Source organism: Desmodus rotundus, chromosome 9 (genome assembly GCF_022682495.2).
Source record: "Desmodus rotundus isolate HL8 chromosome 9, HLdesRot8A.1, whole genome shotgun sequence".
Taxonomy (NCBI): Eukaryota; Metazoa; Chordata; class Mammalia; order Chiroptera; family Phyllostomidae; genus Desmodus; species Desmodus rotundus.
This window is the reverse complement of record NC_071395.1, coordinates 98,167,583-98,180,996: the sequence shown is the minus strand read 5'-3', so window position 1 is coordinate 98,180,996 and position 13,414 is coordinate 98,167,583. Positions and strand designations below refer to the sequence as shown.

The following is a 13,414-nucleotide window of genomic DNA, read 5'->3' as shown; positions in this document are numbered from 1 at the left end:
ACCTACTCTCTAGGTCTCTACAGTGAGAGGTGCACAGTACAAAGGTCCAAGTCACAGCTTCCGGAATCAGATAGGCCTCACTAGCCAGGTAAGTAGGTAAATAATTACATACTTCGGTTTTTCTAAACTGTAAAATGATACCATCTGAAACAGCTACTCACCCTGGATAAGCAGGTGGAGAGAATATTAGTTACAGGTAGGACCAATCCTATTATGAGAAATACTAGCACAGCAAAAATATTTTATTCTGTATTTTAGAATCCTCAGTATTGTGGGGGTGGGGCTTGGTGTGTATCGCTATGGGCTTTGACTTCTATTTTAAAATATATAAGACTAAGGGCATAAATTGGACTAAGCCGACTTTGATCTCTCTTGTCACCATTTCCAGGGCCAAGGAAGGGCTTGTGGAATTGGACCCAAGTTGACAGAAGAAAGCAAGGTTTAGAGGAAGGGGGTGGGGGGCGGTGTCTCATCCTGTGGCTAACTGTCATCACCTGGAGACACCCCACTCTCCAGCAGGCTCTGGCATCGCTGGAGATTAACATCGGTAATCAGATGTTATGCACAGAAAAAAGAAATAAATTCCGCTTCTGAAAGGGCAGCTGGAAAGGGGTTGGACTGCTTCAGCTAGGATTTACATTCCAAAGCAGTCTGGAGGCCACGCACTCCGCGCCTGAGACAGGAAAGCCCCTTCCTCTTCTCAGCCTCGGTGGAAGACACTGCTCCCAGGGGGGGAGGGTTAGGTTGCTAGGCGGCGCCTTGCGGTCCCTCAGGAAACGAGAGCAAGACAAAGGACGCCAGCTCCTGGAAGGCCCCTAAATTCAAAGCCAATCAATCACCTGCTGCTTTAAAGGGCAAGAGACACACCTCCTATCTGGGATCTCTGGGGAGACCGTGGGAGTAAATATTTGTAGTTTATTCAATTCATTCAGTGGTTAAATATGTATTTTGTGGGTGCCAGTAACTGACCTAGGAGTTTTATATCCCTAATTCTAATAATAATCCTGAGGTTTGTGTAATTAACCCCATATTTCTATAGCTATAAAGGGGAGCAAGAGGGGCAGAGAAAAAGCAGCAATTTGCCCAGTAGGCGGCGGGATCAGAGCTGGGATCTCTAATTCGCAGGCTGTGGCTCCGGGGCCCACACCTCCGGCTCCGCTGGGGCGAGAAGCCCACCTGGGTCGGCCGCGGGCGCCCGGTGTCCCTTCTTGCAGGCAGGGAGCACCTCCCACTGGTCCCACCTGGACCTGGCAGCTCCTCCCCACAGGTCCCGTGGGGCGCGGCAGGTGCGCGGCCGCCCGGGAGCCCCGCCCTGGAGTGCCCGCCTCCGCTCCCTCTCCCGGAGCTGGGCGCCCCGCAGCGGCCGGGCAGATCGCCCAGCCTCCGCCCGGAGTCTGGGAAGCGTTCGTGCGAAGAGGAGGAGCCAGGGATACCGTGCGGGTGGAGTCGGGAGCGGGAGAACCGTGGAGGCGTTTCTCCTGCGCCCGGCTCTCTACGGCTACCATGGCGTTTGGAAAGAGTCACCGGGATCCCTATGCGACCTCCGTGGGCCACCTTATAGGTAAAGAAGCGCGGGGGGAAGACGCCCGGGCCAGCTTTAGTGACGGTGGGGAGGCATCCTCCCCGTTTGACTCTTTCTAGGCCTGCGGAGGACAGAGTTGGTCCAAGTTTGAAGAAATACTTCCCCTCCCCCTACAACATTCCCAGGGCGCCCGCATTCTGCCCGGTAACTTTGAAGCATTTTTTTATGGCTGACTCTTTCTAGAACCAGTCCTCAAAAATCTGCCTCCCTGTTTATGCCTCCTGGGAAGTAAAGTCGAACAGGTGAGCCACGTGTGGGATTCAGGTGTGTAGTGTTCGGGCCTCTCCAAGGAGAGGACTTAAACTTCTCTGCCAGGGTTAGTCCTAAAGTGTGTTCACTCGAAGGGTCAGTGCTGCTAGGACCGGTTTACAGGGGAGGACGAGAAGGGTCAAGAGGGTGTAGGGATGTAACTTCACTGTGAGAGGTGGGCCTCTTCAACCAGTTCTCCCTGGCGCCAAGCCCTTACGACCTGAGTTACTTTTCTGGGTAAACAAAGAGATTGAAAATGCTCATACCTGGAGTGCAGGAAGTGGGGAGCAGAGAAGCCAACTGGAGTCACCAGAGGCCTCTCAAGACATCAGGGACCACACAGGTATCTGAATACTTCCGCAGAAGCCAATGGCTCAGTTCTCCCTCTTCTCCCTCGTGCCTCCTTTGGGACCCAGGTGTGGCGTCAGTGCTTATGATGCCGAGCAAAACACGTTAATGTCGGGGACTTACTGGGGTGAGGAGGCTCAGATCTGGAGAGTTAGGGCAGCAGCTCCGTTAGGTGCTGTGTGACTGTGGAGCGCACCACTTACCCTGAACTTTTGTTCCCACATCTTTATTAAATAAAGTGCTGAGAGTAGCTATCCTTGAAGAGGAATGATTTCTAAGCGCTTGCTGGCTATATTCCTATTGGATATTAAATAAAGTCTGAGCAGAAATGGATTCAGATTGCATCTTCCTAGGCTGATTAATTCTTTAATCTGCAAATAATTACTGACTGCTTGGACCTGGAGGAGGCCAAGGTAAGACCTCATCTCCACCCTCAGGGAATGCACAGTTTTGTAGGGAAGATGGACACAATTTTGTAGTAACTATAATATGGAACCTTTACAATGCAAGAAAAATGTAAAGCCGCCCAAAACTTATGAAAAGGGAGAAATGAACTCTGCCATAGCTTTTGAAGGGTGAGTAGGAGTTTTCTAGGAAGATGGGAGAAAGCATAGAATGAAGAGCAAGGAATATGGCAGAAGGAATAATGATAGTATGTGCCTAAGCAACACGCGATTAGTCAGGTTTGTCCAGCGAATGCCAGATTCAGAGAGTTCTTTTCCTAGATGGGAAGCAGTTTCCCCAACCCAGCTTGTAATTCTTCCCTTTTTAATTTTATTCTTCATTCCCCCTAGGCCTTGGTATTTTCATGCTGCAGGATCTTCTCCATTCTTGTAGGAAAGATGTTAAGCTCATTCAGGTTGAGTATTCCTTGACCTGTCCCAGACAGCACTGTGTATTCTTAAGGAGGCTCTCTGGAGAGGGAAAAATATCTCAATGATTTAATTTGCCTGGTGCACCCTAGGTTAGTATAGGTGCTAGGAGTGACTTCGTTCTACTGCTAAAGGACACGGACAATTTTAGTAGTTCTGATTTTTTTCTTTTCTTTTTTTTTAAGATTTTGTTTATTTATTTCTAGAGAGGGGAAGAAAAGGAGAAAGAGAGGGAGAGAAATAGCAATGTGTAGTTGCCTCTCTCCCACCCCTTACTGCGGACCTGGCCCACAACCCAGGCATGTGTCCTGACTGGGAATGGAACCAGTGACCCTTTGGTTCACGGGCCGGCACTCACTCCACTGAACCACACCAGCCAAGGGTCTGATCTCTTTTTCTTAACACCTCCTCCCCCAGGAGAATTAATGATTTTAAGAAACAAAGTGGCATCCAACTTTGTTTTTTAATCATATCAAATCATGTACTTTGATTTGAATGATAGTTAATACCTCTCACTGGCTGTGTAGCCTTGCATAATTTCCTTAACTTCTCTAAACTTCTGTTTCATCATCCCTAAGAGTGGGTTTTATGAAATAACATAAGCTAAAATATTTAGCACGATGCACTTCCCCTTGGAGGTGCCCGCGCGGTAAGCGCCCGTCCTCTGAAAAACAGGCGGGCAGATGGAGATTTGGCTGTCCTGGCCTAGCCTTGCAGCCAGGTGTTGTGCCTGCAGTCTTTATTAATAGGTCACTCATTACTGTTGCTACAACAGCACTCTGAACGTGGGTTCTGATTGATTCCTGAATTACTGGGAATTGCTCCGAAAAAAATCTCTTTGCCCTTTGGTAATATCCACTTAATGGTACTTGCTAGCAAACCCCAGGCAGGTTATTTCAGGAAGACCAGACATTTTTCATTCTGTTGTAGCTCAGAGTCAACACAACAGCTTTTCCTTTGCAGAAAAAGCTACATTTGCGGGAGTGCAGACTGAAGATTGGGGCCAGTTCATGCACATTTGTGATGTAATTAACACTGCCAATGATGGGTGAGTAGAGTGTGGTTCTTGCATTTGCCTCTGATAAGAAGCCCAGGACGACAGTGCATGTTCTCTCACAACCCCTCTGGTTTTCTTGTTGAAAGAGTGTTTTCACCCCACCCACACCCCCCAACGTAGGTACCCACTGCCTTTTGAAGACATGTCAGGTCGAAGTATTAGGAGAGCTGCTTGTTTCAACATGGGCGGTGTCTGAGAATCCATTATAATTATTCTCCTCTTGGCCCTTTCTTTCCTTAATAGCTTCAAATTTGGGCTCCAATTCCTTGTTCTTTAAGAAAAGAAAAACTTTTAAAGAGAGATTGTTTTCTTCTTTAGGAATTTCCCCTGCTCCGATTGCTGGTATTTTATGTTACTCTAGCTGAAAAATATTAACAAGAAGCTAGTGGCTGCCTGAGGTGGCCGGTCTCTAGGCAGTTGTCTTTGTAACCAGGAAATAATCTTGCAATCTTTTCTTTTTCTCCCTGTCACAAGACAGTATTTTTTCTCTGAAGGCCAACTTGCCCGCGTGTATGCTGTGTTCTTAAATGGCATACTGTCTTTTGCTATGCTTTTAAATGGTAGAGAATTGAAGTTTTTTTAAAAAATTGTTAAGAAGGCCAACTGTTTGGTGAATGTAGTCTAAATTATAGGTTGTTATGAGGAATACAGTTCTGTTAATTTGTGTTTATTAAAGTGATAAGTGACAACAAAAGAGATTTAGTATAGTTTGTGATGATAAAGAAAACATTCCACTTAATTATTGACTATACCAATGGGAAGTGCTTGTGGTTAGTACTCTAAAGGGTTTGTGGCGTTTTCTTTGTAATCGTGTTTACTGTGTTTGGTTCGTCTGTGCATCTTTTTGTCACTGATAATACTAATTTCTTCATTGATCACACAAAAAGGGAATCTCAGAAGTCAGTTTTTTTCCTTTGAAAACAGTACATTTATTCTTTTAAACGTGCCAAGGCTTTAATTCTAGATTTAAAGTAGGATTGTTTTAGAAATATAGAAAAATCTACATAATATTGTATTTCATAATAGTGGCAATTCTGTATAAGCATATGTAATATTATGTAATTATTAACATATAATGGAAATCTACCCATGCAAGCATAAAACTGGAAGGTAACATATAAAAAGGATGTGTACTTTTTTCAGTTTTATTAAGATATGAGTGACATATAAAACACTGTTTAAGTTTAATGGGCACAGCGTAATGGCCTGACATACATCAACTGCAAAATGATTACCGCGATAAGTTTGACATCCCTCCCCTCATGTAGCTATAACATTGTTTCCCTTGTGATGAGAACTTTTACAGTCCACTCTCACCAACTTTCAAATATTCCCCGAAGCAGTGCTGGCTGTAGTTACAGTCACCACCTTGTGGAATACATACATCCCCATGAGTTACTTAACGTGTCACTGGAAGTTTGTACTTTCTGACCATCTCACAGAACATTCGGGCCCTCTACTTAACACTACCTAATTCCCCCTTTTGTAACACGAAATCGTGGCCTATCAGAAGTTGCCCTGGTTATTCGTATTGCCTATCGGATGCTCAGGAACTACTAATAGTCTTAATCCAAATGGGTAGCCTTCATTGGTTTGGAAAATTGCATTTTCTGTATACTGGTTCTGTACCGTGACAGAGCCATATGTGTGTGAATACATTTCAAAGTATGCTGAGTAATATTCTTATGTAGATTTGTGTGTGTGTGTGTGTGTGTGTGAGTAGTTAAAATTTGACATTAAATAAACAGTTTTCAAAACTGCATTTACATGAGTGATGCATGAATCTCAGAGAAAATATATAAAATTCAGGCAAACATATACTAAAAATCAACAAATGACTCCGCCACCCAACAAACACTATAGTTAACATTTTGGAGTATTGATTCATAACTCGCTTGTTTTGCTGTTAACATGGGATGAAATTTTTTCCACGTCTTAATTATTATTCCATTTAATAAGACATTTTGAAAAGCCTCAGAGTATTTCCTGATAGGGTTTATGATGAATTATCTGTTCAATCTCACATTGCTGGGTATAAATTTCTAGTTTTTCTATAAACATTGCTACAGTAAGTATTTCATTTGATTCTCGCAGGGGCGTAGCTGGTCTTGTCTGCCTAGATACATGAGGAAACAGGTGTGAGGGGTGCTGCCCAGGGTCACACAGCAGAGCCACGGCCTTGGCCTTCTCCTCAGCTGTTCCTTCTTTCACAATGTATGTTGCTCTTCAGAGACCCCTCGTTTTCAGCTCTGCCTAGATTGACGACTACCTTGTATTTACTGCCGTAGGCCAAAAGATGCAGTAAAAGCTTTGAAGAAAAGGATTTCCAAAAACTACAATCATAAAGAAATTGAGCTTACCTTGTCAGTAAGTACTTTCCTGTTATAATTAAGACGCTGGGATTTTCCAAGCTATAGTCACATTTTAATTCTGGGTAAATATTCTGAGATAATTAATAGGTTAGCAGAATGTTATTTACAATATGAATTAAAACTGTTTATTGAGAATTAAAGAATCAAGAGTGTTTAGTTGATTATAATAGCTTTTAATTTTGTGGCAAGAGTGTTCCTGGAAAGTCAGGTTTTCCTGGTCAGGAAATGGGAACTGGTGGTTAACCTTATACGTGCTGAGCTGATCGAAAAAGTGCATGTGTATGTTTCAGAGGAGGGGAACTGAAGTCTTACAAATGCTTCCTCCCTAGCTTTGCATTGCACTTGAACACCTTGGTGGAATTCTGAAGTACAGGCAGCTCATTACGTTTCAGCCAAGTTCTGCTGCTTGTTATAACTGGGGGGAAAATTCTTTGTTGATTTAATTCTCCTATACGCTATATTTTCTGTGAATTGGGCATGGACACTTAACTTGACCTGTTACCATTTTCCCCCCTTCCTTGGCCATTTGACCTCTTCAGTCACTTTGGTGAGTTGCCCTTTTCACTTCGGTATGTTTTGCGAGCCTTGCCTGCTGCCTGAGAGTGAGCTGCGTGGCTTTCTGCATGCCTTTGGACCTCGGCCCCGCCCCAGGCCACTCCTGGTTACGGCACTAATCAGCCAGCATCACACTGCTCCTAGGGCCTTTGGGAGTGTTTATATAGAGGGCCAGGGGGCAGAGGTGAGCACAGCTCCCGTCTCCTAGTTCTCCGTTACCTGCAGAGTAACTGAGTGAGAAACAGCCTTAATGATGCTTTCACTAGACAAATACCATATGATCTCATTTATAAGTAGAATCTAATGAACCAATTAACTAACGACCAAAACAGAACCAGAGGCTTAGAAACATGGAACGGACTGAGAGTGTAAGAGGGGAGGGGGCAGTGGAGACAGGTGGGGGCAGTGGAGACAGGTTGAAAGGGGGTGAAGGGATTAGTCAGAGAAGACACGTACACGAATGATGGGCATGGACAACGGTATGGGGGTGACTGTTGGGAGTGGGCGGAGAGCTGGGTGGAGGCAGGCAAAGGGGGGAAAATTGGGACAACTGTAATCGCATAAAAAATAAAACATTTTTTAAAATGATGCTTTCACTAAAGAAACCCTTCAGTTTGGGAGCTGGGTATAGTTTTAGAGGCAGTTTCTCCTCTCACCACCTTTCGAATTCTCCCTTGTCCTTCACCCGTAGCAGCCACCTCGGGGAGGTCACAGAATGGAGGGAACTTTGGAGAGGAGTAGGGCACTTCAGCAACTGTGTCTGTGCAATGGACTGATGCTGGAAGTAACCCTCTCCCTGATACCTGATTGATGCTCTCGACAGCCCTGTGAAGTAGTGGTATTATCAACTCCCTTTCACAGACGAAGAAACTGAGACTAGTGAGATTAAGTGATATTTTCCCACCCAAGATTTAAGTGGCATCGTCCTCAGATTCTGAATTCCATGCTCTTACCCCATACCACCTGTCCTGTTTCTCAGAACGAATCATGCCCCTTGAAAGAATGGGCTACTGTGGTATTTGGTTTTTGGTTTTATCAGTTCATGGACATTTTGTTATTTTATTTTTCGATATTTTGTATTGGTTTCTGGTGTACAGTTTAGTGGTTAGACAATTTCATACTTTACATAGTGTTGCCCTCGATATTTCTAGTACCCAACTGGGTCCAACCATAGTTATTACATTATTCACTGTACTTACTATGCTTTACATCCCTGTGACTATTTTGGTTCATTTGTGTCTTAACATCCTCCATGCATGGTGCAGGACCCACACATCAGTGCATCAGATGTAGAATTGATGATTTAGTGCCCCACCCCCAATACCGTCTCTCCTAGTATTCAAGAACACTCAGGGATAATGGAAGGTGCAGTAGCGTCCAGGTAGAAGAAACACAGGTAGCTTCGGAGTGAAGTGGACCTAGACTGCGTCAAGGCTGCCAAAGGTTAGGAGACTTGAATGAGAAAGATCAGGGCAGAAGATGAATTTATGCCACTTTCTGTATTTTAGCATGTGGTGGTATTTCACCTTCTTGCCAAAGAGATTTCTCTATAATGCGTTTGTCTCTTCTTTGTTGTGCTCAGCCTGCTCGACATTTCTGTGGTTTTGTCTTATCTCTATCGCCTCATCTTTCTCCATGGTGGTTCCTCCCTTCTGAGGATGAACCAGGACCTTTTCCCGAGGAAGCTCGGTTATTCCCGAGTGTAGTTTCTTCTGGCCCCTCTGGCCCTTCATTTTGCTTGGGGTTCCCACTCTTTCTTCCCTTCAGGTCGTCTGATCTTTCAAGCCTTCCTGCCAGCTAGCTGTGTGTTCCCATTACCTGTTCCACCTCAGGTAACTGGACTTGCCCTACCTCACGATTTCCACACCAGTACGTGAGAACACACAAATCTAAAACCTGTGTAGGAGTGCAAGTCACAGACTGAGGGCCTGAATAGCCCCTCATTGCTCACGTAGGGTTTCATTAAAGTACCTGCTCCTTGGATTTCCTTTAAATAAGCCTTTGGCTCCTGATAGCTCCTTTCAGATTTCCCCAAGCTGTATAGTTAGGGGGCCAGTGACCTCACCTCAGACTACGGGCTGCGTGACAGAGGTGCGTCTAGTATTGTCAATATTGACTTTAATATCGTTAAGCCAGACTTGACTGTGACGGAGATTAGTCACCGAAGTCATCGTCCACTGTGTGTCAAAGGCAATTACATGCTCACCAATAAGCACTTTAAAAACGAATCCCCGTATATGACACTTTTCATTTTATTACAGGGAAGCGATGAGAGGGTGTCAAAGTCGATTATAAATGTTCTTTATATCATCTGTCATTTGGCTTCTCCCTGGTCTCGTTAGCCGTGATCAGCTGTTCCACGGGATACAACTAGACTGTGATTTTCTACCACTAGTTGGTGGAGCAGTTTTGTCAAGCAGCCCATAGTTTTGTTTTTTTAAAAGCATCTTGTTACCAGGCTTTATGATTCTTAGGCTAGTCCTTTCTTGAATGAATCAGTAAGTAAAGTCTCAGCAAGATACTATTATGTCAAATGGCAAGTGGTTGAACAGATTCCTGGGAATCAATTAATTAATAGGTCTTTGTGGAGCGCCCCCTGGGTGGTGAGCTACGGGGGCTTCAGAATTAGGGTAAAATAGTGTAAAATGGATTTATTCCTCTAAGAGCTTGTTGTAGAGAGAGCACAGCCGCTAGGGTGGCCGTACCTCGGTGTGGTGGTCTTCAGCTCCGGAGGCCCCGAAGCCTGGTTTGCTGTGTTTCGTTTGGACACTGTGAGAAGGAAACCTACCAAGGAGCTCTTTTTCTTCTAGCTTCTGGGAAAAGAATACTTATCTCAGCTAATCAGCACTTTCTCTCCTGATAGAAAATTCCCCATGGAAGCCGGTGATCGAAATCGTTACCATTTAAATACACAAACAAAATAGAAACAGATTATGTAGAGAACACACTGACAGCTGTCAGGGGGTCGGGAGGGCTGGGGGAAATAGGTGAAGGGATTAAGCAAAAACAAAACAAAACATAAAACTCCTCATAGACACAGATACCAGTGTGGTGATTTCCAGAGGGAAAGGGGAGCGGGGGCAGGTAGAAGAGGGTAAAGCGGGGGGGATAAAGGGCGATGGAAGGAGACTAGAGTTTGGGTGGTGAACACGCAATACAATATACATGCGATGTACTATAGAACTGTGCACTTGAAACCTATATGATTTTATTAACCAATGACACCCCAGTAAATTTAATAAAAATATTTTAAAAAATATTTACTGTTTATTAAGGCCCTGCTCTGTGTCAGGCTCTTCATACACATTATATTTTATTTCAGACTCATAAGAGGTCTCTAGAGGGAGGTGTTATGCTCATTTTGCAGGAGATGTTACTAAGGTTTAGTGGAAGGACAAATGATTTGCCCAGTCCTGTGCAAAAGGTGGCATACTTGGTAATTTCTCTTGTTTCCCTGACTCCTAGGTTCTCTATCCCACCTCAGATTACGCTTTCTTGGTTGTGTGATTTCCATAGATAGGTTATTTAAACACAGTCTTCATGTGGTGTAAATTGCACCAAAGCCCAATTTCAAAATGTGTCCGAGCAACATACTTGATATTTCCAATTTGCCACAATAGGCTTTGTGTTTTTTAAAAAAATATTTAAAGAAATTTTTTAAAGGTTGTTTAATTTTATTTATTTTTAGAGAGGGGGAAGGGAAGGAGAAAGAGAGGGAGAGAAACATCAATGTGTGGTTGCCTCTCACATGTCCCCCACTGGGGACCTGGCCTGCAACCCAGGCATGTGCCCTGACTAGGAATCAAACCGGTGACCCTTTGGTTCATAGCCTGCACTCAATCCATTGAGCTACACCAGCCAGGGCCACAACGGGTTTTATTGCTTTTCCAGTTGGGCTGGGGTGTGTGAAGGAAGTGCTGGTGACATCGTAAGAGTTGATGTAGAAGTAATTAGTCCTGAAATTCTACATTCTAGTCGGTAAATACAAAGGATATAATTTGTGACCTCCCGATGTTAACATTCTCAGTGCCTCCTGTTGACTCTCTGACTTTGTACAGGTAACCTCCTGGGAATGTTACCTGTTATAATAAAATCTTAGTGCTCCACAGCTAAAAATTGGTTTCTCGACTGTTGAGTGAGAAATTCACTATTCATTTTACTATTAGAAAAAGTGAGACTTGGAGGATGAACTAGTTCTATAAATTCCCATTGAAGTAGGGGCATTCCTCTCAGCTTTTCACCTAATAAAACTCATAATGCATCAGGCAGAGAGTCATTTGTTATTCAACTTTTCCACTTTTCCCTAAGTAATTTGCATTAAAATAGATTCATATTAATATGTTTTGGATCTTCTTTTTATTTTCCTTTGCCTTAAATATTTTCCCTGTGTTTCACATAGCTACATGTGCTCAGCTTCTGCATTTTCTGATTACCTTCTTAGTTACATTGCCCTTAAAACTACAGCTTTCAGCCCTGGCCAGGTTGTTCAGTGGGTGGAGCATCGTCCTGTACATCAAAAGTTTACAGGTTCAATCCCCAGTTGGGGTGCATGTGGGAGGCAGTCCACTGATGTCCCTCTCTCTTTCTCTCTTGGGAAAATTAATAAACATGTCCTCGGGTGAGGATAAAAAAGAAACTACAGCTTTCCTGCCTTCTTCGTTTTGTATTGCCATTAACGTGACGGCCTACGCAGCATGGTATAAAGTCAATTTTCAGGGCTTTTTTCCTGCGGAGATGATTATGCCTGTCCTGGTCACGTGATGGTTTCTGTGACCTCTGTAACCCAAAGATAGAAGCATGGAAACTAGAGAGTTAATGTTGGCTTCAGATCACTTTTAGAAATGTGCTTTCTGCATGCAGTTCTTCAATACCAACCCATTCTTTCTGAGTTTGACTTCCGCTCATGTTTCTTTATTAAATATTGTTTTTTTTTCAAGTCAACTAAGGACCCCACTAATCAACAGACCCAGCTGCGTTTTTCTCAGTCCATATTCTTAACTGTTTGACACACCACCCTCCCCGAGACTGCCCTCCTTTGACCTTACCGACATAATGTTCTCTTTGTTTTATGCTTCCGTTTCTGTTGGTTGCTCTTCAGTTGCCGTCATTGAGTTTTGTTTGGAGGTGGGGCCTCTGATAGGTGATTAGATTAGTTAATGAGGGTAGAGCTCTCTTGAATGAGCTTAGAGCCCTTATGAAATGAGTCTAACAGGTGAACCCCATTGTCGCAGCCGTTCCCCACTCTGCTCAGCGTAGGCGGCCTTGAGTTTTAGCTGAACACTCTCCTGAACTCTAGCTGTGCATGTCCAGCTCTCAGCCGGGCATCTCTGCTTGAGTGTCCTACCATCCCTTTTGGCTTAGTCATCTTGGGCTGCTATAACAAATATACCATAGACTGGGTGGCTTAAATGACACATACTTACTTTTCACAGTTCTGGAAGCTATGAAGTCCCAAATCAAGGTGCTAGCACGTCTGGTGTCAGTTGAGTGCCCACACTCTGGCTTGTAGATGGCTGTCTTGGTCTGTCCTCCCGTGGCCCAGAGCGGGATCGCCTCTCTCATCCCATTGTATAAGGGGCACTAATCGCATTCGTGAGAGCTCTGCCCTCATGCCTTAGTTAGCTATCGAGGGCCCTGGCTCCAAGTACTGTCATATTAGGCATTAGGGGCTTGGACATCTGAGTTTGGGAGGGACAAAAACACTCAGTCCCTGGTACTTTTAAACTCAAAATAGATCATTTTACCCTAGACCAGTCATACCATCCCATCCACTTCCCAGTTTCCATCCAGGGTGCCACAGTCTCGTGCAGAATAACAGCAAGGTACATTTCAGTTGTTGAAAGTTCTCCCTTCATAACTGGCCTGTCTTTTTCCTCTTTGCACCCACATCATCCTGGTTTAGGCCTTTCTGCATCAGGCCTGTGCTCGTGGGTCCTTGCTGGATTTCTCCACCATTCCAGGTTCTTCTTCCTTCCAATTCGCTTTGTAGTGTGCTGCTGGAAAACCTTTCCTGCGTATTACTTTGCACCGTTAACCTTTCTCTCAAGTTCAGGATAGAGATGTGAAGGTGACAGACTTAACAAGAACCCTTCACTGCCACACACATTTCTCTATAGTCTGGATGATTCCCCTCCAGACTCCACACCTACCCTACCTCTTCCGGGTCCACAGCCTGGCTCACAAAGACCTCTAGAGACCGAAGTGCTGATTTTCCTCTTCACAACCCACACACCTTGTCACCTGTGTGTGTGTATAAATATTATTCACGTGTCTAGAATATAGGTCTATACTCATTTGCACTTAACTATTCTTCAGAATAGGACCAGCCTTTTCCAAAAGTCTTAACCCCCTGGCCCTAAATTATCACATATGTTCATAA

The 13,414-nt window shown here is 44.2% G+C and overlaps 1 protein-coding gene across 3 annotated transcripts in view; it reads left to right on the top strand.

Moving 5' to 3' along the window:
* Positions 1–1,319: 1,319 nt before the first annotated feature.
* The window catches only part of TOM1L1 (target of myb1 like 1 membrane trafficking protein), a 48,787-nt gene continuing 36,692 nt past the window's right edge, over positions 1,320–13,414 (top strand). The window contains exons 1-3 of one of the 3 annotated variants that reach the window (XM_053910414.2): positions 1,320–1,561; positions 4,015–4,099; positions 6,397–6,475. In XM_053910414.2, coding sequence (XP_053766389.1) covers positions 1,504–1,561; positions 4,015–4,099; positions 6,397–6,475 — 222 coding nt within the window. In that variant the 5' untranslated portion in view covers positions 1,320–1,503. The other 2 variants (XM_053910413.1, XM_053910415.2) reach the window with 2 other exon arrangements.